General features: G+C 37.3%; 1 protein-coding gene across 4 annotated transcripts in view; it reads left to right on the forward strand.

Moving 5' to 3' along the window:
* SRBD1 (S1 RNA binding domain 1) overlaps positions 1 to 25,826 on the forward strand; it is a 132,357-nt gene that overhangs the window by 30,229 nt on the left and 76,302 nt on the right. For all 4 annotated transcript variants that reach the window (XM_064446072.1, XM_064446076.1, XM_064446074.1 and 1 more), the window contains exons 14-16: positions 3,469 to 3,626; positions 4,772 to 4,862; positions 5,933 to 6,040. In XM_064446072.1, coding sequence (XP_064302142.1) covers positions 3,469 to 3,626; positions 4,772 to 4,862; positions 5,933 to 6,040 — 357 coding nt within the window. The remainder of the gene's footprint in view (positions 1 to 3,468; positions 3,627 to 4,771; positions 4,863 to 5,932; positions 6,041 to 25,826) is intronic.

Below are 25,826 nucleotides of genomic sequence, written 5' to 3' on the forward strand. Positions count from 1 at the left end.
CCAAGAGTGTATTGAAATTTCTGGTGCTTCTAGTGATCAGAAGAATGAAACTTGCCAGCAAGACAGTTACCTTATTTATTGTTTAATTTCCTTTCTTCCACTCTGTCAGATACCATCATTTCTTGTATCTGGTATAATAATGTCCAGTGTTGCTTTTGGCTCTTTGAAATACGTTTTATTTTGTTGCAGTACTGCATGGAATGATTCCATCAGGATTTGATGCAAGTGATGTGGCATTGACATATTTTTTTAATGGATAATCCTTTCCTAATTTTCCATGCTTACTCTAAGTGACTGCTTTCTCTCCTCTGACTTCAGGGACACAAACATTCCTCTGTATATCTTGTTTCACACCTGAAGCTAGTTTGCAGATATTTTTCCATGGAAAGGATTGCCTCTCAGACTGTATATGGAAGTGGGGAGTTGTAAACCTCAATTTAAAAACTGACTCTTATAACACTGAATGTAGAAGCTAGTAGGTCATGATTAGGTTATTTGCTTTTATTACAATTTATCTATTAGTGATATACAGTCTGAGTGCTTCGTAGAGTTCAAGGGAGGGGCTTGAGTTTCTGACTTGACTGGTACTTTTTCATTAAGTAGCAACTGAAGGGTTTGGTTTTGTTTTTCTTTAGAAAATAACCATTCCTCTTGTGCTTAGAGAGGAGGACTGCTATCCACCTCTGCCTTAGATCTCTGCTATATTAATGAGAATTGTCACAAATTGGAAAAACATGAGGCTGGGCATCTTGCCATTTGGATGAAGCCAGTAGTGCACTGAAAAAGGGAAAGATACTAGATTGTTTGAGGTAGTTTGATATTTGTTCAAGTATCAAATGACTATCCCAAACTTGAAATTAAGGGCCAGTGCTTGGGACAGTAGATTGTGTCATTGATACAAGTGTTGAGTGAGAGACAGTTAGAGAGGAAAAAGAGGTCTATATTTGAAATTAAAAAATGCAGGATATTAGGTAATAGAAAGGACATACATTATGTTCCCCCTATGCACCTGGCACTTCCAGTAACATTTCCTGTTACTATAAAAGTTTCTGCATATCCATGCCAATTTTAAACGTGATTTCCATAAGGTGCACATAACTAATAGCATGTGTTTAGGGGCAATTTTAATTCCTGCACAAGTCTTCCTTCACAGGTGGACTGATATGAATTTGCAGTGTGGGAGGACTTGGCCTTGTGGGCAGTAAGGATCCCGTATCTCTGGGGTAGATGGAAAGCTGGAATTTGGCCTGTCTCTGTTCAAAATCTCCAGTCCAAGATCATTCAACCTTCCTTTGTTTACAAGCCACTTCTAAATTCAATTCTGTCATGTGTGGCTGGCTGAATCTGTTGTCTGGGTATGTAGAAGATCCATGTATCTGTGAGGCTTAGGTATTTGCATTGTTTTTTCTGGTCTTTCACAAGTGGCATCAAATTGTTCTGTTTCTGGACTGTTCCTTGAAGAAGCTTGTTCTGTGGATTAGGTTGTTTTGTGAATTTTTTTAAGAATGGGAGAAGGATGCTGCAAGACTGAATGATCAGGAAATGAAGGGGCAACTGAAATTCAGTGGAGATGAGTGTAAAATGATGCTTGCGAGGGGAAGTAATTCTCTTTCTATATAGAATATTGAGCTCTGAGCTATCTTGACACTCAGGAAAGACACTTTGGCACTGTGGAAGGTAGCCCCACATAAATCTTAAGTGCTCAGAGGATAAGATTATTTAGTTAAGGAATAAAAGCAAAACAGGGAATCATTGATTTAGTTGGCTTGGATTTGGAATATTATTGGCCATTTGGGGGCAGAGGGCAGGGGGAAATAGTAAAAGGGTTCATTAGAACGGGAAAAAGCCCAGTGAAGGGCAACAAGGAGTGAAATAACTTCTGTGTGAAGGATTGACTAGGTTATGACACTTCAGCTTGGACAAGAGAGGACTTAGAGATGTGAAGAGTAGCACAGGATTTCTATGGATAAATATTTACTCTTTTCCAGTATAAGACCAAGGCTGCCTTAAAAATTAAAAAGCATCAGCTTCCAACCAAAAGGTTGCAGCTATTTGTATAGTTTGTCATGGCCCTGCAGAACTCACTGCCAACAGACTATGTGGATGCAAGAAATGTGCATGGGTTCAGTAGGAGACTGTATAGCTGGGCAAGAGATCTGTTATGGGATACTAAAGAGAGAAATCATCTCAAGCTCAGGAAATACTCTGAGTTGGAAATAGTTGGAGGCTATAAGATTATAGGACAGGTATACTAGTGCTGCTGTATCAGCTCCCTAGGCAGCTGCTTGTAGCCACATTTGGAGACAGAATACTGGGACAGAGGAACCACTTACCTGAACTAGTGCAGCCATTCCCCTATTCTTGCTATGAAAATAAACCCAGATATTACTTTTTTTCAGTGACTGGTGAAAGGAAAAGGAGAATAAGGTCACTGACTACCCTTTAAGTTACATGAAGGCTATAGTGGACTGCTGTCGCTTGCCTAATTATTGTAGTTACTGACAATGTAATGCAACTGAAAATGACAGTGAGTGCCTGCAAAAAAAAAACCAGCTAGGTGATGAATATTTGTGTCCTCATTACTTTTTCAGTTTTGCTTTTTTATATAAGATGCCATATCATGACAAAAATACTTGTCCTTATCAGTCATTGTATTACTGGCCACGTCTGACAAATATGACATGCATCTTGTACACCTTCACTCAACAAGACTGAGTTTCTCCTAACACTCTGCAGTAAGTCTTCTTGCTTGAAGTCACCAAAGTCAATCCTTGGTGCACTAAGTCACTTCTTTCTGTTGAAGAATATGGAAAAGAAAGGTATTGAACATCATGACCCCATCAGCTTTCTGGCTTGCTTCTGGGGAGGCAGAATATGCTCCTAGAAAGACCTCAAGTCTACACACTTCTGTGATGACTGTCACATAACATAATTTGTAGACAAAATTAAATGTTTCAGATGTTTCAGGAGTCATGGTGTGTTAGCAATTAATTAGATAGGCCCTTCCAGTTTCTCTCTGGTACCTCTCAGCCTAAATGGTTATCCTTTTTTTTTTTTTTTTTTTTTTTTTTTCTGGGTAGTGATTTTTCTCCAGAACTGGGAAGTTGTGATGAAGTTGACCTGTGCCTTTTCTAAATCCACTTTTCCTTGCAATTAGGTATCAGCTTTGATGGGAAGCTGTTTTCGCTCAAAATTGCAGGTTGATGTTTGAATGTTAGTTGGTATTTGTACATTCTTATAGGTGCTTCTGTTACACTCTTTGTTTGATTTACTTTTTTAGAAGCAGAATGAGATGATTATATGGCTGATCCTTTTTTAAAAAGTGGCAAAAACTTGTTTGGAAGTGTACTATTTAATAAAAGATAATGAAAACATGATTGGAAAAAGCCTTAAAACTTTGGAACAAGTCAGAAGTGCATTTAAAAGCTAATAGAAGGGAAAATGTTTTTTTGCTTTTACCCTTCTCAGATCAAAGTTGACATCTGATGCAGAGAAGGAGTCTGTGATGATGTTTGGGAGAAATCTCCGGCAGTTGCTTCTGACCAGCCCTGTGAGGGGTCGTACTTTGATGGGAGTAGATCCTGGCTACAAACATGGCTGCAAGTTGGCAATTATTTCACCAACCAGTAGGTTTCAATTCCAAATATTTTTGAACAGACTGATAAAAATATATTATTTTAGAGGAAAGGATGGTTTCAAAACCTACTTTTTTATTGATTTATTATTTTTCCTTAAGGTTTTAGTGTTTTCCAAAAATTCTGTCATGCAAATTACTTTTTTGGGGCTTAAGGTTAAGTTGCTAGCACCTGGACTCCAGTGTCTCCTTTGGTGTTATTTCTCCTCCCTAAAATAGAATTTAAAATCCCTTCTGCCTGCAAATAATTGTGGCTCGGTCAGCAAAGAGAACACCTGGCTTTTTTATTGTTTAACAAAGAATTTGAATTTAAATACTTTCTATAACTTTGCTTTTTTCATTAATAATATCTTGGACACCTGGACACTTTATCAGCCCTTTTTGTTTATTAGTATGTGTGTTAATGTGAGAAGTCAGAATCATTGTATTGCAGAACATTTTAGTTCAGCTTTTAGATATAGAACAGAGCCTTTCCAGTTCATCCATGTCTGAATAGGGGATGCATACCTCTTTAGGCCCATGTGTAAATGGTTTGTTTTCCTTTTATTTTGTTGTTGCTTTTTGTCTGAGAATATATCCACCTAGGGTGGGTGTAAGGAAAGACATGTTCTTAACACATGTTAAAATGGCAATAAAGGTAAGGTAAATGGTTATTGCCTTGTGTTGCACCATAAGCTACCAGTACCAGCTAATACAGAGTTATTTCCAAATGTGATAGGTGGAATGATGGTAAGAGCTGGCATTGGAGTTCTGAGACTGCATTCCTACTTTTGATCTCTACTGGATCTGTAAAAAGTGTACTAGAGCAATAAATCTTTTGCAGTGAATTGCTGTTTTTCCCTTTGATAATATAATACCCTTTATTTACCTAATATGACTAAATACTCATTACTTGTTATGTGGATATGTCCCCAGTGAACTAGAAAAGGTATCAACTCATTTTGCTTTGGCAGCCAAAGCGTTTTAGTCCTCTGCCCACCATACACTTATTCTACTTGGATACAAAAATAAAAAAGAAAGATGGCTTATGAAGAAGCTTTCTTTGTGAATCATCAAATTAACTTCAGTAATTCGCAGGATATAGCTTTTGGATTGTTGTGGGTTTTTATCCAACGGCTTTGCCTTTCATTGTTCTAGGTCAGATACTCCATACTGATGTTGTTTACTTGCATTCTGGTCAAGGATTTCGTGAAGCTGAGAAGATAAAGAGGCTTCTGCTACAGTACAAGTATGCTAGAAAGTTCTGTTTATTACTCTTTCTTATCAAACGTAATGAAAATCTTCACTATATAAATACCTGTTTTTGGGTGGAATAAGAACTCTAATGATTTAACTGGAATTATTCTTTTTTTATGTAGTTCAGAGCTTATTTTTCTTCTAGTCTATGTTCATGCTTTTACACTACGTATATGTTAGAAGCATATGAAATCAAGCCATGGCTCTGACTAAGGCTGCATGCTGTGAATGTATCCCCATAAAGCTCTGTCAATCCATTTATTTTTAGGAATAGAAATTAACTTTCAGCTAAGGATTATGTTTAGCCTCACTCTTACTACCCCCCCGCAACCCCCAAACCACTCATCGATCTTTCCCTGTTCCAAAAGCCACATTTAGTGTCTGGAAGAGTTTATTAAGCAAAGGAAATCCTGCTCAGATGGATCTCCAGGCGGACTTGCAAATAGGGGCAACGTGATTAAAGGGTTATTGTATCCAACTGTTTTGGGATCCCATGTGGACAGACATCTGGTCCACTGGGTCAGCTGCTGAACTGCCGCAGCATACATTCCAGTTCATCTTTAAGTATTCGATTGGCTTTGAAGAAGGTGATTTGATGGCTGACTGGCTGTGGTGGTGGCAGTCAGAGGCAATGACCTTGCAAGCTGTTGCAAACTATGATATTCCCATTAAGGAATTAGGATTCTGATTGCTTGGGCTTCTGCCCTTTTCATGACTCATAACAGATGATGGAAATATGAGGTGAAAGGGTTTGAAGACTGTAAATAACATTACATTTCTCTTATAAATATGAAGTAACATTTTGGGGGTTTCTGCAGATATTACCACTGTTTGATTCCCTTACAAGTGAGTGAAAATTTTAACTCATCTCTTGAACTGTCACACTGAAAACCTGTTAAATACAATGTGATATCACTAGGAATACGTTCTTACTAAATCCAAACCTTGTATTATATAAAAGAAGATGTATTGGTCATTGTGATGCATTGTATGAATATGTGCTATGTATAAAAAAGTCTAAAAGAATAATAATAATTGTTCATCTTTTTCCCCTGTGCAAAGCTGTAGCACTGTAGTGATTGGCAATGGCACAGCCTGCAGAGAAACAGAAGCATACTTTGCTGACTTAATTATGAAGAAATATTTTGCACCACTGGATGTTGTTTACTGGTAAGATTGGTTTGCTATAACACTCAGCATATTTTAACTTAATAGTTGGTTTTAAATGTGATTTTTTGGAAGTGTTTCTTTTTATTGCCTTGTCTTTCTTTTTTGAGTCAAGCTTGACCCATCCGTCTAGGCAAAGGAAATGGCTCTTTGGAGCTTGAAAGCAGTTCTCCTGAGTCAGTCAGAGAGACTCAGTGAAGTATTGTATTTTCTCTTCCCGAGGTTCACTCCATTGCTGTTGTCATTGTAACAAAGTATGTGAGAATAGCAGCTCAAACAGTCAGGGACCTGTGTTTGGCATTTTGTGTTTATTTCTTGATAAATGAGGTTTAAACGCAAATGATAAAGATAATGTTGTCTGACTGTGGTATGGAATGCTTGCTAATCCTATGGGTATTAAATGATGTGGAAACAAATATTTTGTTAATACCTGTCAAAGTAGTGAAAGTATTTATCCTCTTTAAACATAAAATTTTATCCATTAGTTTGTTTTATTCTAACTAAACTCTTCTGCTGTTGGTTTAAATGCAAACTGTACTATATCACTTTTTCTCCCCTGCTCTATTTTTTAAAATCATACCTTTTTTTTAAAAAGCATTTTTGGTGATTTACCTTGGATTATCTGTTGTGCTGAAGTTTAACAGCAATATTTACTTTTCACTGTCTTAACATACTGAATTAAGTTACCTAAATTTTTTAAAATTATGACCTTTCTCTGTTGAAACTACGATATACATCTAATGGAGCCTTTTCTCCATAGATTAAGAAGTTATCTTACACCAATGTTCAACAAATGTATTTTTCCGGCTAACTTAGGCTAGCATTCAGTTGCACTTGTTCATTGTTCCTAAGATTTCTAAGTAAACTTGCAGCAAGATCTGAATCTTAAATCTCCTTATTAGGGGATTTTTCTGAACTTGTTCGCAAAGGAAGGAAGCTGTTCAAGCTGCTGAAAAATTAAGCATCCTCTTTCCTGAATCCAACTCAAAACCAGTGGATTTTTAATGACTGTAGAGGATGGAAAACACTTCATACTGCGTGGTTTTTGGCAATATTTAATGTAACTGTTTTTCACTTCATATAGTTTAAAAATTCGTTGACAGTAGCACTATGTCTGAAAGAGTAATAGTGATTTTATTTATTCACTGATCATATGCTACAAAATGTAAACGACTACTTAGTTTACACAGAAAATGTTATTTATATAATACCATGGCAGATGATTTTCTCACTGTTTTCCTCTTTTGCTTTAATATTTTCTCCCTGTTCAAGGTTATAGAACTTGCAAAATAATTACAAGTATCAATTTTTTTTTTCTGGCCAGTAGAGCTACCAATTTCTTAGAACTGATAATAGTCCTTGTGAAATAGGAATTAGTTAAATGCTGTAAAGCAGAAGTCAGGTTATCGAGTTGGTTGCTTTTTCTAGTAGCAACAGATAATTTTTTAAACTTTTGCTTCTTCTGAAACTTGTTGTGATGTTTGTAGATAAAATATATAAATGCAGTTTTTTAACCTGCAAGATTAATTCCTGGAAGTGAGAATTAGCATAATCAAAACCATTTTTGCTTTCAGTATATTTTTATATTGTTAACAGTTTTCTTGTGCTGTGCTCATATATGATGAAAAGCTCCCTACTTCACAATTTGTATGCAGAACACTGAGGTACTGCATATTAAAATGAAAACCAGAAGAATCTAATTTTTTTTAGTGCTGCATGCTGCAGGTGACATTTTTGATGCTGTCCAACTTTGTAGGCTGCTGTTGTGTGTATGTTTATATCTGTGGGTTTACAAATAAGCTGAACAATAAGTTCTTGCATCTCTCTCCACGTTTTGACAGTCCTGACTGAGTTTCTTTCTTGAAGATCAGGGTTCCCATGTTGCCCTTTCTGCTAAACTAGTTTTATGTGCATCACATTACATTCTCCAGTGCTGGGGTTTCCCAGCCACACCACTGAATCCTGCAAGATAGGTACTTTGTTCGCTTTTTAGCTCCAGAAAACTTTCTCCTTGATATCCTTGGTATTTCTTAGTAACAGGAAGGAATGATGAGTCCAGACATCCACCTCCCACTTCTGATAATCCAGTGAAATGCCTGGAATTTGTCAGTCTGAGTTAAAAAATGTAAGTGATACTTGCTAAATGAGGAGCCATTGGTACAGAATTATCATTTGAGCAATAGGTGACAGTAGGCATGCATTTTGAGAACTGCTATACCTCTTGAGGGGAACTATGAAAGATGACTTGGAGGAAAGTGTTCTGCTGATCATAGTTTTTAAATAAAAAAGTCCCCCAGAGCATGTGCTCTCAGATTACAAAAAACGTGTCTGTTTCCATGTACAAAGTCTTCCCTTGATTATGTTGTTTTCTCATGATAGGAGAAAATATGAGGGCTTTGTTTATACATAGGCTGAATACAGATCTCTCATCAGTTCTGTGGAAACCCATGGTATGCTTTTGGATCAAGTTATCTTTATAAATTTTTTTTCAATTAAAAACTCTAAGAAACAATTTAAGTAATGTTGGAATAGTTCATTTTTAAGGAGGTCTGCTTCAGCAGATTGCAGCGGTAACTAAAAAAATGGGTTTACAAATCAATTCAGGGTTTGAACTGTAGAAAAACCCCAAACAAACCACCACCAAACAAAACAAAAAACCCAGAGCGAAAACAAAAACCCTGCAGTATTTAAACTGTAATAGAATGAGTCGATTGCATCTAACATGATACCGTTTCCCAGGCATTCAGCTTCTCACAGCGATGTGCTGACCTGCATGAAGGTGGAAATCTTTTCCCAGCAAAACAGAACTCAGTTCACTGCTGTGTGCAAGTTTCAGAGAATTGCCAATTGTATTTGCGTTTACAGTGTTTTTCCTTAAAGGAGTCCAAATGTAAGGCGGCTTGGCAGATGAGGCTGGATTGTTTTATAGTGCTTTAAAACCAAAATCCCAATCAACTTCTTAAGCTGTCATTCAGAAAGGTGGCTGACAGAGAGGTACTACAGACTTCGGCTTTCTTGGCAAATAGAGCTTGTAACATGATGCTACTTAATTATTTTTTTGTTGGAAGCGGAAAATAGGATCAGAAATTATTATTAAAAAAAAAAAATCTGTTCATACTTCTATGTCAAGTTCACCATATAGAACTTGGATAATGCATTTCCAGGGAAATAAGACAATAACAGAGTCTGTAATTTTGGAAAGAAGGTGTGTGCATTTGATGCAAGCACAAATAATCTGGACAGGTGTGCACTCTAATGAAGTTTAATGATAATAACCAGCTGGACACTTCAGTGATTGCATGTATGTGCAGTACATGCTGAAATAGTCTCTTTACTACTAAGGTTCTGTACAATAATTTCAAAATTGTGCATGAAGTTATTCCTTGGCTTCAGTATCCAATTCTAGCAAGTACTTCAGTACAGACTTAAATGAGAACATCGTTTCACCTTTTTTTAGTTGTGTGGCAACAATCAAATAAACTGATTCTTACTTTAAAATGTCAGTTGTACCAGTATCAAAAGAGACTTCCAAAATATTCTTCATTTCAGTTTCTCTCAACTATTACAATATTTTATTTGATATCTGCTTTGTCTTTTTTAGTGCTAATAAAGATACGAAAAGCAAGCAACTAAAATAACAAATTCCTCAGCAATGGCTAGTACAAAGTACATATAGTTTTACTGATTTTTCCAAAGAGAAGACAAATTAGTGAAGGCAGTAGTAGCAAATGAGGCGTATGGCATGATTTTTTGTGTGGCTTTACATACACGGTGTCACAGAATGGTAGGGGTTGGAAGGGACCTCTGGAGATCATCTTGTCCAACCCCTCTGCTTGAGCAGGTTAAAACCTGTCTGGACTCAGTTTGACAGTTTTTGATTTAAAGCAAATACTTTTCACTATTTTTGTAACCAACATGATTTCAGATACGTACATCCAATCTAAATAACTGCAGGACTTTTTTTAAAATGTAGTTTCCCTTTTAGAGCTATGTTTATTGACTTAGATTAGGACTGGACTAGAGCCCAGAGACAGTCGTATCTAGTCTTCAGGTTTTTTGTTACAAGCCAGTTTTTGTTACAAGGTTCAATAAATATTCTTGATTATTTATGTTAGTTCTATTGTGAATTCTTGCCAAAGATACATTGTATTATAACCAAAGCAGATGTTCTGTTTTAGACAAGCGTATTTGTTTTAACAGGACCAGAAATGTAAATGAAACAACAGTGTGTTCAGCATTAACATGGCAGATGATGAACTTTTAGGATTTCATTGGCCTTTTTGGATTAAATGAAAATCTTGGAAAAATATTTCAGGAATCTTATTCCATATTTCAATCACTGCAACTATTTTTGTTTGTTTGCTGTCAGCTGTAGGCATCTTGGAAATGAAAGCTATCTGAATGACAGGTGAACTGGGCTAGAGCAGGACAACACAAACAGCTCAATCATCGTATTTGGAAAAATGATCACAGTTTTTCTTTCAGCCTCAGTGCTTTCATTGTCACAATACATTCTTAGTGGTCTGACTTCTCTTACCTGCTTGTTACATTAATGCACATGCAGAATAAAGTATTTCAGCTCATATTTGGAAGAAAGTTAGATAGATATAACGAATTGTTAATTGTTTTCAACAAGCAGTAAGGAATGCGGCCAGGCAAGTGTATTTTTTTGGTTATTGTTTTTCAGGTGGCTTGGTGTTTAATTTCTGTTATACTTCATTTTAAACTTGATACAAAATCCCTTTCTGCCACTTTCAGCAAAATCTCTTCTTGCTCTTGAGACTTTATAAGCAAAGTAATTAATAATTTACTGCTGTTTAAGTTCAAACACTTCTGTACTGTGACAAATAGGGGAAAGTCTGTAATGTCTTGTAAAGTTCTCATTGGGTTTTCTTTAATGTTTAAATTGTCTGCTTTCGAATACTTAGGAATGTTCTGCTAAGGTAGAATGGGACTGTTTAATACCTTTTGAAGTTGGACCATGGTGGCAAGAAATTGATTTCGAAATGTTTGTTCTACAGGATTTTAGGTCCGCTTGTATTTTATAGGTGTCTGCACATGCTTTAAATATCCTTTTCAATTTAAATGTGTGTTTTATGTTGTTGAATATCTACATTATACTCTCTCAGCTTTAACAAATGCCACTTTCAAGTTCCATGCCTCTACATTTCTAATGTTACACTAGCTTAATTCCCATTACTTTTCTGCTTCATAGCACTCGCAGTTTGAAAGGGACCTAACATTCGGGTTCACATTATGATAATTAGGTTTCAAAGCAGTGTGGGGGGATTAAGATGTCTGAAGTCTAGCTGCCGAATAAAGTTCAGAACTACTTGTAAAACTTGTTTGAGTGGTTAACAGAAGTGGTTTTATTTATTCAGTGCTCATGCAGCATTAATCCGTATTTCATCAGGTACCCACAGTGCTGTAACTCTAGATATGACCTTGGGACTTAATTTACCCCATCTCAGTTTTCCTTATTAATGTGCCATGAAAGAGGTACATGAAAGATAGCCAACATCAAAGCACCTTTTCAAATAAGTGGTTGATATGAATCCTCTGGTATTTAACACTGTCTGTCAAATGTTTCAGCTGGTTTGCATCCTTTTACAAGCTATTGCTTGCTGTATTAATGCAGTTGCTTCACGTCTGTTGAGAGTACAAAGGGGCATAGGGATATGGGAAACTTTATTCCTATTTCTTTTTTATTATATTTTCTTTAAGCTGTTATTTTTGTCTGTTAAGCTATATCACTCTATTGATGACACATTTATGTACGCACACCTACACACCTTAGGTCATTACATGTCTGATACAGAAAGTAGAAAGTACTTTGGAAAGCTTTAGCAAAAGGAATACATGTTCAGCTGAAACAATGCACATGTCTGAAATGTGCACTGAAGAACCTTTGTTCTGCTTTCATCTCTTTCAAGCTCTAGTGGAGTCATGAGAAGTCCTAAACAATGAAGAAATAATTTGAGGAACAAACAGGTTTAAAATGTGCATGAAGAGGATGTAGTCAATGAAAACATTTTAAATTATACAGTGATTTCCAGCCAAACTGTCTTCTGTCCCTTACTTAAAAGTTACTTTCTGTTGTAATTATTTACCACAGCTGAGTAAGAACTCATGGTCACGCATACTTAAATGAAAAAAAATATATATTTGTATTTACAGGACACAGTCCTGCAAATTGGAACCTCACTCTTTCTGAGTGAGACTTCCGAAAGAGACTTTTTTTCTCCTGCTACTCTTGATTATTCATAACTTTAGGTAGTAATTAGCCTATCATTTGGCACAACATGGACAGTAATAAGTGTCCACACTTAAGATAGTATCTAATGTTTGTTTCTGGTGCATCTATTGTCTGGTATCTACGTTGAACTGAACCCATACTATAGTCAAAAGGGGAAATTCAGAGGTCCTCTCAGATTATGAAACAGTCCAAGAAAGCAAAGATTCCCCTCTGCCCCAGCTCTGCTTATTTCAAAAGTTTACTGTAGACACCAGTACCATATCTAGATATCTAGCCATGTTCTTCTGAGAAGAGAAGAAATGGGTAAGCAGTGAGGATAGTGGGATAGGTGAAATAAGAGATCATAATTTCTGGCTTGTATAGCATGAATTTGAAACTTTTTAAAACAAACTTTATAAGTGATACATTTAATATGGAACTATCTTTGAATTCTGCTTCAGAGAAATAGTTTCGCAGTTTTTAAGATGAGAACAAGGACTAATTGGGAGTATGTCCATGTAGTTGAAGCGATTATTAATTCCTTTAAGTTCAGAAAAACAGTAAGATATATGTGGAGTCTAGACTTCAGCAATATGAAGGCAGGGGGTCAGAAAGCAAATGTAACTAGCAAAAGAAATCTAAATCTTGAGGAAGAAGTCCATCTTCCCAGAACACCAGGACATGTCGTTTGGCTTGTGTCCAGGGCAATCTATGGGGGAGAGAGGAAAGTTATTAGTGCGACTTCCCTTCTATGTTTTCTCTTTCTAAGAGAAAATCATAGTAACAGTAATATCAAGCAGTGATTTTAAGTTATATTTTCTCAATATGTAAATCTCTTAAGACTTAAAGGACTCTAAACAGACAAACAAAAAAAAAATCAGTTCTGTAAAATTAGGGCAGACTTTAGGATGAAAAGCCATTACATGTGTGACAATATGTTCAAGGGCAACTTTGCATACTCTTCAATTAGAAATGTACTGATCTCAAATAGACTTTTGCAAATCAGATAATAAATTCCTTTCCCCCCCCGCCTTTTTTTTAACAGAGAAGTCATTTGTTATATTTAGGATTGCAAAATTACTTCTCTATTTTCAATTTTATCTCATGTTCCTCACAGAGCAGTAATTTGTACACAAGCTGCTTTCTTGTAGATCTTTGTTAATTTCAGGAAATAAGAAACTTTTTAAGATAATCAGCTAGAAGACATCTGGTATTGCAGCACAAGAGAAGTTAGGTGAAGAGGGAGAACCATCCAAAAATATTTACAAATACAAAACAAGAATATGTTGGAAAGGTAGCACATTATTAAGAGATGCAAGACAAAGCATGTGTAGTGAAAAAGTGCTACTGTTTCTGCATGGAGCGTGACCATCAGGTCCCCTGGAAGCAGTTTTAGAATGTGCGTATTCATGGGGTATGTTCATTGAGCAAGACTGGGTGTTTCATTCCTAAATTTCACTTAAACCGAAATCAGATTTTTACCAAATATAGCAGAGATTTTAATGTTCAGCATATAACTACCAAAACTATACTGTAAGTAGGGGATTTTATTTTTGGAGTGCGTTTGACTCAATGGTAGAAGTCTTTAAAACAGTATTTTTATCACTCAACATTGTGTGCTGGTCAGTGTTTCCAATGCAATCTCCTTTCTTACGGGCTTTCTATGATCACAATGAAAATTACCCAGGCCTAAAGTCTCTTGTTCAAGGCTACTTCCAAAGCTCAGAAATGAAGAAGGATTTAACAGATTGTGCTGGTTTTGGCTGGTATAGAGTTAATTTTCTTCATAGAAGCTAGTATGAGGCTATGTTTTGGATTTGTGCTGAAAAATGGATGACTAGATCTTAAATTTGCTAGATTGTTACAGTGAAACAAAACTAGTTCATTTGAGTGTCTGGTATTTTTGAGGGGATGGGGTACCTGACAGGCTAAAAATAAGCTTTTTATTTCATACTGAAGTCATTTAGGTTATTGTTTACTGTGGTTACAACTTTTGAAGTTTTTCTGTGCCATTTGGTCAACGCCACAAGGTTCTTATCGGTTTAATTTCAAAGAAAAATTTCCAGGAAGATCTTATTTAGTAGAACGAATGTAACATAAGGCGATATAACATGCCCATTTCTCCCAGAATCAGTGTTCATATTCAGCCTGACAGCCGCCTTTCTCTGAAGGGTCACCAAACCACCCTTCCTCATGACGGCTGTTGACTCACTCACGTGATGTTTGGAGTAACAACAGAGATACCAGAGGATGAAACTTTCACATTGTTCTCAACGTCTGAAAGGTTGCATGCGCTCTCTGTGCCATCTTGTACTTCTTGGCAGGAGAAGGCAAGGAGCCTTTTGTTAAGAGGTGTCTGAGTGGTGGCCAAGGTCTAGGGATGGCTCGAGGAATGCAAAAAGCCTGAGGAACTAGGTAGCTGGTGGAGGAAGCAGTGCAGAAAGAATGAGGGTGCAGTCAGGGAATAAGGAACAGGGTACTTCCAAGGTAGTTCCTCTAGGCAGAGGCACTGAAGTACAGTCTATGGGACCTTTGTGCAGGTTTGAGCTCATATGAGCTGTGTGTTCCTTGTCTTTTCAATGCAGCAGGTTATGTCAAGAGAACAGTTCCCTCTCCTGTTCTCTCCCCTAATCATCTGTAAGCATGAATGGATGGTGTACAGTCCAAGCTTGAAACTGAGGCTTGGATTTCAGCTGAAAAATGTGACCTAATGACACATTACTGCTTCTCACAGTGAGCATTGGAGACTCTCAACAGCTGCATCTATGAGTCTTTTCCAATTTATTTTTTTTTTTTAGCTGCAATCAGCTGAAGTACACTTGTTCCATGTAACCTAAGAGTATGTTTTAGAATGCTGTCTATTCTTCATAAGGCTTAGAAGGTTAGGTTTTGGTCAATTACTGTAAAGACACCATACAAGGAAAATAAGTCATGCTCCATATGCAGCTAGGATTGTGAAGGCTTAATGATGTGAGCCTTAAATGTTCCAAACTTGGTATTGATACTGATCTCAAACAAGCCAGAAAAGTTTAGGCTTTCAGGTAAGCTGCTGCAGCACTGTTTTAAGAGGTTTCAAAATTAGCATGTATTGTTCAGTGTCTCTGTAGGTTTAAGTGGCTTTTTTTTTTTTTTCTTTAAAGTAAAAGCTTGTGTGGTCACCTCCATTTCTCTCATAGTGCAAATGGAATGTAGTCAGATTTGGATATTACCTACTCAAACAGAAGCCAAGAGAGGTTAGAGGGTGACTAAGCTGAATGACAGTGGATCTTTGATGTATTTTTGATTTGCAGACCACTGAAAAGTCGCTGGTGACAGTGTAGAATTCACTCGAGAGACCAGAAACCTACTGACAGTGGGCTGCTTTTTTTTCCCTTGTCCTTTGTGAACCCCTTGAAAGAAGCCTGTGAATCACAGGTTGCAAACCACTGGGTTTGGACCTGAAAATAACAGACAGTAGAAAAACCCAGAAACTTCATATTTAAAATGGGTGAAATTGCATATAGGAAAACTTTCCTCTCATTTGTATTTGCAGAACTTTGACTATGGAAACTCGCAGTGTAGTTCTTGTTACCCATGTCTATGCATTTTACACTTCTAGCCTTTACCCATTGCCCAAGATGAAATAGCATGGCTTCATACTAGTATGTTATTGCTATGCTAACTGAGTCTTTGATACTGAGAAGTGAATGTAAATTAAAACCATTAAAATGTTAATTTATGATTTGTGTCAATATTGCCTTTCTAAAATAAGTGACACTTGGGGTGGTTGGGAGTAATACTCTATTATTCTCCTCATACTTAAGAGACATCAGAAACATATGTTTGTGTTTTAAGTTACTTTGTCTTGAAATAGCTGTGGTGATTAGTAAATTTTCACTATAAAAGATTGGGAAAATTTATTTAGGTTCCTCACTGTGTGAAAAAGCTCCAGCAGGAATTACTTTTGGAATCCTGTCAGGAGTTAATTTAAGTGGAAGCATCCAAATATAGTGTGATTAATACTGAGAGCATCCAGATTAAAATTATATGAATACAAGATGTATCCTCTAACTTGTGAGGTACTGAGACTGAGTGTTATTGCACAGCCTGGCCTGGTTGTGTATTTGGATAGTGTTTTGTCTTCAGGTAGGCATTCTGTAGGAACTGAATGGAGAAGTAAGCACTTTTCCATTAGTGCGAGGTTGCCAGTAATACATTTTTACTTAACTTGAGATTCTGCCAAACTTGATACCTATTCGTTTGTGAAACCACATTTGGTGTTCTGCATTTCAGCTCGTACTGGGATTACTTTATTGTTGTGAGATGTGATATACAGATTTATTTATTTATTTAAACTTACTGTGCTATTATTGTTGATGCTGATAGTAAAGGCTTAGGTTAGGTAATTAGATTACATTAGGCTATCTAACACTCTGTTAAATATCTTAATTTCAGTGACTTTTAACTGGAAGAGTCACCTTTGGGATGAAGTTCTTCATCCTAGATCTCTGTTAGTGAGTGTATATGTGTATGTATTTCTAAATCTATATTTCTGAAGAATGTATTTCTAAATAATAACTAGAGATGTTTAAGAAAATAAAGGAGTGAGCATATGCGCAAATGCTGTCATTAGTGGGGAAAAAATTCTTCGAAGTATTAGTACTGTTGAGATCTGGTAAAAATAAAAGTTTGTGGGCAGATGCAAAGTTGGATAGAAGTCTCCCTCTGAAAAACTTTCAGGTTTGTTTTGAGTAGTAAACCTCAGGAATTAGCCACTTGTACAGCTGCTAACAAATTCCCCCAGTACCACGAGAACAACTATTTCAAACCTTGATTTTAAAAAACAAAAAAGGCTTGGATTTTAGGGAGGCCTGAAAATTAAACATTAATGACTCGGGTGTCTGATAGCCTAACAGTCTTCCAGGACTGAAAAGCAAATACAACATGTCTGTCAGTAAATCAAGGGCTCTTTACCTCTGCAGTTATGTAAAATTGTCATTTTTTTTATTCCTGATTTCAGGCTATCCACTCTTAGAGGCTGTTGGCAGTGCAGGAGTGAGTGTACCCATGTTGCATCTTCACTCGGAGTAATTCTGTGTGATGCTGAAACTGGGGGCTATGCTTGCCTGGACTCATTTAACTTTTCTTATCAACCAAGTGTATGGCAGTCTTAAAAGCTTCGTGAATGACATAGAAAGAAGCCAGAGCAACAGGAGATACTTCAGCATACTTCTGATGTTTTCAGGGCATGAGAGGCAGAGAATATAGATGTGCTGTGTGTCTCAAAAAGGCCTTTGAGTAGGTTATTTCAGCTTGAAAAGGGATTAGATTTAGATGATTGCAGTGTCAGACAGTTGTAACTGAAGGTGGCTTTTGAGGATAATTCCTTTATATAACTGGATCCCAGCAGTTTTGTCAATGATGAGTAAGTGGAGGGAAGGAGAAATGATCCACTCATGGTGGATGATACAGAGACAAGAAAGAGCATGTCTCAAAAGAGACAGCAAAAAGCACAAGCTATGTGAAGCACCTTCTTTAGTACCAGGCCCTCCTAGCAGCAACAACTGGGAACAATGGTCAAGTGAAGTGGAAAGGACAGAGTGGAGTGGGTGGCACTGGTTTTCCTGTTCCTTTTCAATTTTGGTAGATTTGTGGTGCTTTGGTGGCTTCATGTACAGTTGTAAGTGTAATCATGTCCATCTAGCAGTTCTGTACTTTAGTTATTTTCCTTTCCGTCAGACACCCAACCCTCCTGAAAGCAAATTTGTTGCTCACATAGAAATAACGTTTTCACTTTAATCCTGTTTGCAACTGCAAGTAATATCACAGTTTCTAATTGTATCAGATTATTTTATGTAACAGCAAATACTATTCAAACAGCTCAGTTGTCTGTGGAGCTTTCTAAATAAAAACCTGGAAGTGAGGGGGAAGGTGTCCCACCTATATGCAGTTACAGTTATTGCTAATATTAAATTGGCTTTTCACATAAAACTTCTCTCTCAAACCTAATTAACTTTTATATTTTGTTAAACATCTTTGGCAGCTAAGGCAACATGCCTACTGCCTGTTCAGTTCTTTTTATTGGGTTGAACTAGAACTAACATTTGGATAAAATACATCTTGACATTTGGATTTGACATAAATGTTTCAGAAAAACAGTTTAGACATGGATCTTCCATGGCTGATTCTCTTGTCAGCATTATGGTGTTGTGCTGTAAATATACTTTGGAAGTGGGCTTTCAGTAAAATCAGTGATGCATTTATTACTTGTTCCTGGTCTATTTTTCTGCATAGTGTAAAATCACAGCTCAAAGTTACTTTGTCATTTTTCTATTAAAGTTATTTTCTAGAAGTTAGTTTGTCATTTTTAAGTAAATCAAACTGGATATTCCTGTATTACTTCTCTGTGATTACCTCTCTGCTGAAGGAAATGTTAACTCTAATCTTCTGCTATAAGAGTAAATAAAAAGAGACATTGTCATTTTGAATGTTTTAAAATTAAATAAGTTTGAAATCATGATATAGTATCCTTTGAATATATCCTGTTTCTTTAGCTAACAACAAAAAGACTTTTAAAGGAATGTTTAATTCATTTTCAAGGAATGCTTAAGGCTGTCCTCTTCTCTATTCTCTTGTTTTCCCCTGCTCCTGTAGGCCCTGGCTGGCTTTGCTGGCACCCTGCTGTCTCTTACCTGCCTGTCCAAAGCTGCTTCGTCCCTCCTCCCATGTAGCTTTCTCCTTAGGGAAACTGCCTAAGGACCTCTTGGTGTTTCTGGCAAAGACCACTCACTGGAAAGGCCGTGCTGCTGGTCATTATTAGCAGAGCAAGTTAGGGGAAATGATTTTTCCTTTTGCTGGCTTCTTTTTGATAAAGCGGTTACAGTAGGTTGTAGGTGACTGGACCTCTGACATTAGCAGGAATAATGTTTTCTGATTGAGACAGGAGTTTTGAATAAAGTGTTCTTCTGGTGTGAAGTAAGAATGAAAAATGGGTGGCATCTAATTCAGAGCAGATTCTCTTCAGTTTTATGGTCTGTAGTGATTTCTTCCAGCTTTTTATAAAGTAAAAATATAGATTAAATGTTGATAATGGTTTGTTTGAATATATTTTCTTTAATAGACAATGCAGAAGATGCAAAGTTGATTACTTTTTGGTCAACCTTAAATACCAGCTTTATGAAGCCAAGCTAATTTGTGGTTAATAGTAGGTTGTGCTAAACTAAAATTTATAATTAGCACAGTGAACTTTGGGGGGAGATGCTTTAGGTAAATTGCTTTGCGTCATCTGAAATACCAGTTTTTCCACTCAATACAAGTTGAAGCTTTTAATGATTAAAACAGGTCTCATTTCAAAATTTTAATGGACTATGTGGGTATGGTTTAACTTCATGTCTACTTCTTATTTATAAAGCATTTGTAAGTTAGTTTCCATTGGATTTAATGACAAAACATAAGCTTGGGGTTTCTTCTTTACTGTGCCACAGTTGATATAATTAAATTGCATAAATCATGCAGTGCTTGTGATGATGGCGATGCTGTGAGTCTTTGTGAACTTCAGAGGAAGTTAAGACTTGGAGCTTGTGAAATATGTTTGTTCTGGTTCTCAGGGTTTGATTAAACCCAAATCCAGGACATTCCAGTTTGTGGTATTAGTATTTTAAGGTTTTATTTATATGTCTAAGAAAATGCTTTAACTTCTTGAACAGAATTCTGAACATACCTGTCTTTGGTGACCTGCAGAAAACAGTTTTCGAATTTGCATTTCAGAAGTATTTACATGGCTTTTTAGGATTAGATTCTCCTTTCTACAACTGCATAAGTTAGTAGCAAATAAAAGGTGCAGGAGAATGGCAATTAGACCCTTTATTGAAATCTACTTCTATACTTTCTTAACAGAACTTGGATCCCAATTGGTTGGACTTCTATTTATGCTTAGACTTGGAAGCTTATCCTTTCTCTGGGGGAAAATATTTAATGTTGGTGCCTTCTTCTTTTCTGTCTGGCACTAATGGTGGAGGTAGAGCTTGTTACCCTTCCTCTGCAGCAGATATCAGAAATGCTCTCAGCATGATAACAACCTGCCTAGTAAAAGCCCCAGAATGGTCCCATGCAGATCTCAATTGTGTTGTTGTATGTGATGATGTTGGTGTGCAAATGTGAGCTTTGTGCCACTCTAGCTCAGGGCTGCAAAGATGCTGACGGCAGCGATAGTACTGGCCTGTCTACCAGGGGCAGATTGAGGACAAGGCTTGGCTCTGCCACCTTCCGCACTAGCCAGCAGAGCTGAGTGTGCACCCGAGGGCAGATGATGTTCTGCCGTATTAAAGGGTGCTGCATATCCCACCCTGGCATATGTTCTCCATAACCCCCTGTAGGAGTTGTCTGCATTAGCCAGAGCGCCTCCAGGATCTTCACTGCTGTGCTGCTGTGGAGTCTCTATCAGATAAACTTGTATTTTCACCTGGACAATTATTGTTTTAATATGGTGTTGTTTCTTTTTCTATAGTTCTGATCTCCAAATCATGATGGGGGTTTTGTTTGCTTGGTTGTTTTCTTTAAAGAAACAGCTGTTAGTTATCAACTACCAGTCTTAACAGTTCAACATCAGACACTCGAAATTAAGTGGGCCTACTCTGTTACTATGGGAATCAGCAGGGCATGCATTTTCATTCATTTAATTTCTGAACAATATCAGGTTTTCTTTTCACTTTCAGAATCTGAGGAAGCTAGGATTGTTTAGTGAGTTTTCAGTGCAGCACCGTTTGAAAACAGAGAGTGACTTTTAAAATCTCCATTTGCTTCTCAGATATTGTTCGGGGTGGATGTATACTTTTCTGAAATGTATACATGGTGCTAAATTTTTGAACAGCTATTAAAAAAATTCTGAACATCAGTTTAATATTTCCAAAACCTCAGTTCCCAGCTACAGAGGATCCAAGTGTTCCTGTTAATATGTAGTAGGTTTGGAGTCTCTACTCATGGAAATATTTGAAACATGACCAGATACAGTCCTGAGCAACTTGCTTTGGTTGACCCTCCTTTGAGGAAGTGTGTTGGACTAGCTGATTTCCAGAGGTTTTTTTCAACTGCTGTGGTTCCCTGACATTTAACAGCTTCCAAAACGTGAAGGACCCTCACTCTTCATTGCTGGCTTGTCTTGTGGGATCCAGTCATAAGAATCTAATGACTGATGCAGAGAAGTTGGTTTGGAGTCGATGCCCGTTGCACATACAATAGGGTGCCAGTATTTAGAATCATAGAATCATTAAGGTTGGAAAAGATCTCTGGGATCATCAAGTCCAACCATCAACCCAACACTACCAAGTTTCCTAAACTGTGCCCTGAAGTGCCACATCTACACAACTTCTAAATACCTCCAGGGATGGCGACTCTACCATCTCTCTAGGCAGCCTGTTCCAATGCCTGGCCACTCTTTCAGTAAAAAAGAAATTTGCAGGTGTACGTTCTGATCATCTGCACTGTCTGTGTAATGCCCCCCAGGAGACTCTTCTATCAAATTCCAGCATATCTTCCATTCTTGCTGCCCAGGTATGGATTGTCAGGAAAGCTTTCAAATAACTTGATCTCATTTTGAAGTAACATGTGAGATGGGGAGAGAGAGCAGAGCTTTGAATGGGGGAAGGAGGACAACAGTAGTTCATGCTAGGGCTTTGAGTTTGGGTGGAAGTTGGGCTGTTGATGGATATTTTTTTTTTTTCTTCCCCTTGCCTTCCAAGAGAAAACCGAATATGAACTTCCTGGTGCAAACTTTGTCAACTGTTAGAGAAAACAACATAGCTGTATTTGAAAAGGATGAGTCAACTGTTCTCATTCATTAGTGCCCTTGTTTAAAACTGTGTAACTGTGATCCGCAACTCCTCAACTGTTTCTAAGAGACTTTCCCATTATAAAATGGGGACCCAAAAAGAGGGTTAACATGATTAAATAGACGCACGCTCCAAGTTTTTTTTCAGCAAAATATTTGTCGTTGGACTCACAAGTAATTAGATGTATAAATGTGTTAATGAACCTTCACACTATTTTAAGGTCCTTTGTTGCTAGAATTGCTGGTAACTAAGTACTGTGTAGCATACCTGTGACTGGAGAATCACTTTGAATATTGTGGTGTAAAAAGAAGGACATAAAATAATTTAGCTGTGCTTTTATGATTTAGATGTAAAGATATCTCTTCGCCTTATCCTACACTTTCATATTTGGATAACTAAAGAAAAAAAGACTTTTAGAGTTGTAGTAACTGGTTAGAAATGAAGTATAAGAAATTTCAGTCCAGAATAATAATTTTTTGGGGTGTTTTTAACTGGCTGAAAAAAGATGTTTTAAAAGAAGTGGTCTTTCAGCATATGTTTATGCCAGTTCTAGTGATATTACTCATGGAAAGTCTCCAGTATGGATCTGTCACAACCTGAGGGAACAAATTAATCCCTTTCAAGAGAAGGGGTAAAACAAATATAGCACTACCTAACTAAAATTTTATTTCCCTAATTTCAGATATTTATTTTTGTCAGTTTCTTCCCCCTTTTGGTTACAGTCTTATTAAAAGAATTTGTTTTCTGTAAAAACATACAATGCATGAATCCATTTCAAGTTTGTGAGGATTTGGTGGGTTTTTTTGTTTTTTCACTAAGGTTGATACATACTTCTGTTTGTAACACAAAATAAGACAGTATCCACTGTCTCATCCTTTAAATGGTTAAAGGATAAACAATAATACACCTAATGTTTAGTTCACTTTCATTTGGAGATATACTTGATTCAGATTAGCATCTCTTACTGTAGATGCCCAGGGGTTGCATATGATATCAGTAAAATAATAATATTTAAAACTATGACAAAGAGAAGCACCAGAGAAGACGTGAAAGAACCCTAGAGGCCTAAAAAGAGAAAAATGTATCATTTAATAACAAAGCATTCAATCTACTTATGTTGCTCTACAGACATTTGTATACATTGCCTTACCTTTAAATCCATGCCTGAGAAAAGCATATTTTAACAGCTCAGATTCTTGTTAAGGTAAAGCAAGCTTTATTTGATTATTTTTTTTTTAGTTTTGCATGAGAAGTTTACCTTTTTCTAAAGAATGAGTAACCTATTTCTCTTCCTAACTTTCTGGGGGTTTTTCCTGTCTGTTGCTATAATCGTTTTTATATTGTAATGTTACATTATATGTTCTGTCATAGGTGATTAATGGATTTTGCTGGAAGCACTGAACTAGTACCTCAGTTTTACAGTGTTTTTTCCAATGAAGAAGAGCAGTTTCCGTGATGGACAGAATGGAACACTTTTTGATCAGTGTCAGCTCTGAAGAGTCATAAACTAGAGTATAGGAAAATGTCAAAGCAAACTTTTTCCTGTATTAAAAAAAAGAAACAAAACAAAAAAACAAATGAGGACTTAAAATTGTAAGAGCACTGTCATGATTAAGTTTGCAGAAATTGTTTTTGAGAGCTAGCATGTAATTTTGATCAGGTCTGTATGAAGCACCATTTGCTTTATGTTGAGCTGGGGAATAAAAACAGGAGGCAAATATATTTTCTGTGAACTAAAGCAGACAGCTTTTTTTTTTTTAGGTGAATTCCAAATCAAAGTAAAGTAAGAAGAAACGACATGGCTAGAAAGATGTGGTCACGCTTTTCCTTAGTATTTAATACCTCAGAGAAGTTTTCCTGCCAGCAATCATTCTGATTCCAGAATACTTAATTTATTTTGAGTTTCTTTATGTGGAAAACCCGGGCACTTCAGAGCTCAGCGAGCTGTGCCAGGAAGTGTCTGTAGTTTAAAAATATTTAATATGATGCTGTCAGATACAGCCTAGCTGTTAAGAGGGATGGGGAGGTAAGAGGGAGGAGCAGCAGGGGATCAGTGGTTCCCTCGCACTGTGCAGAGTCTACATTGCATTGCTCAGCCCTAGTTGCAGGGATATAGTTGACTCCAGCCTTCCCTCATGGATCTGTGCTGGGGAGAGGGTAGCTCCTTGCTAAGGAGAGATCAAGTACTGCGATCAGTGATATTGTAGGAAGGGGGTGGGGCAGAACCAGAATAAAGCCTGACTCGAGCCAAAGCTACAAGTCAGAATTTTGCATGAATCAGGCTGCGGAGGCTGCACGGCAACGCTGGCCAGGCTGCCTCCCAACTGCCCAGAGTGAGCATTAAAGAAAATGACAGTTGCTGGAGGTGCTGTTCTCCAAGAGGCATTTTGCTCCATATGTTGTGGTCTTGTCCAGTTATGCTCCACTCTGGGGACAAAGTCTCCATGGGAGTTAATGTGACTCTGAGCTCCAGCCTTTGGTCTAGCAAAACTAACTGTGTTTTAGCCACAACAGTTGCTGCATCTGTGTTGCCTGTTTTACCTGATAAAAATAATTCCTCAGAGCAATTATAGCAATGGAATAGCATGTTCTTGTAGCCTTTCTAGATAATTTCAAACTGACTGTTTGTGTGTGATACCATTTTTATTTGACTAAAGCTGAATGCTCTATGAAGTTTGAAAAATGAACTGGTTGAGAGGCTTGTATTCACTGGAGAACCTGACGGACTCTCCTTAATGGATCATCTACTGCTTAAATGTCCTATGTCCCACAGGAGAATGGCAGTATGAGTAGGACAGTGCATGCAAGAGGGGAATGTTTTGGTTTGAAAATTAGACAGACTTCAGGCAGATATCAGTTTCCCCAGTTATGAACTGCTAGCGACCACACCAAATAGAGATGGTACTAGCAAAGTTTAGGTATTGTTTTATACACAGGAATCTTATCTTTTTTAAAAAAATATTATTTGTTCCCCAAAACCTGAGTTCTTGGTACTTTATAATGCTCCAACTTGAATAACTATGCAGAACTTGAGCTGCTGAACTCCAGGGTTTTACCCTTTGCCTCTACTGTTTCTAAAAGCAGCCAGGATGGGTCTTATGTCTTGCAAGATCCTCTGTGGCTGGAGATGGGCTGGATGAAACACCAGCTTTCCTCATGTGCTACCACTGCAGGGGTTTCTGTTTGTCTGAGCTGCGAAGGAGCTGCTGGCAGGCCAGTGTTGGTGATAGCTGCCTGCTTGGGGACTTGCAGCTTCCTTTGGTCTGCTATGCTTCATGGTGTGTGTTGGGCTTGTTGGCTTCACCAGGCTCTTGAGAACTGGGAGGGACAGGGGCTAAGTAAGGCTGCTCATTGAGTTCTTCTCAATGAAGTGTGGAACTGTTTTGCTATGCTTCTGGGCGAGTATCATCATCTCTTGGAACTGTGCATGTTTTTAATGTATGTATCTAGGCAATTTAATTTCAAGAGTTTATATAAACATATGAAATGTGAGTGTTTAGAATCACGTTGTGTTTCTCTTCTTTTTTTGAAGTGTAACTGCCAAAATTGGCTGTGTTTCTTTGTTTCCCTGTGCCCCCCTCCCAGTGGGTAAAAAGAGGTTATGTAGAATCTTGTCAGTGTTTGACTATCTTTTTCTCTGTTGTATATATGGTTTGTTTTTCTGAGGCCATTGGGATAATTTACTTGTGTAAAACTGCGTGAGTGTTGGCGAGAGTGATCCTGACCATACCCATTTTCACACCTACTT

The sequence above is a fragment of the Phalacrocorax carbo genome, chromosome 3 (genome assembly GCF_963921805.1).
Source record: "Phalacrocorax carbo chromosome 3, bPhaCar2.1, whole genome shotgun sequence".
Classification (NCBI taxonomy): domain Eukaryota; kingdom Metazoa; phylum Chordata; class Aves; order Suliformes; family Phalacrocoracidae; genus Phalacrocorax; species Phalacrocorax carbo.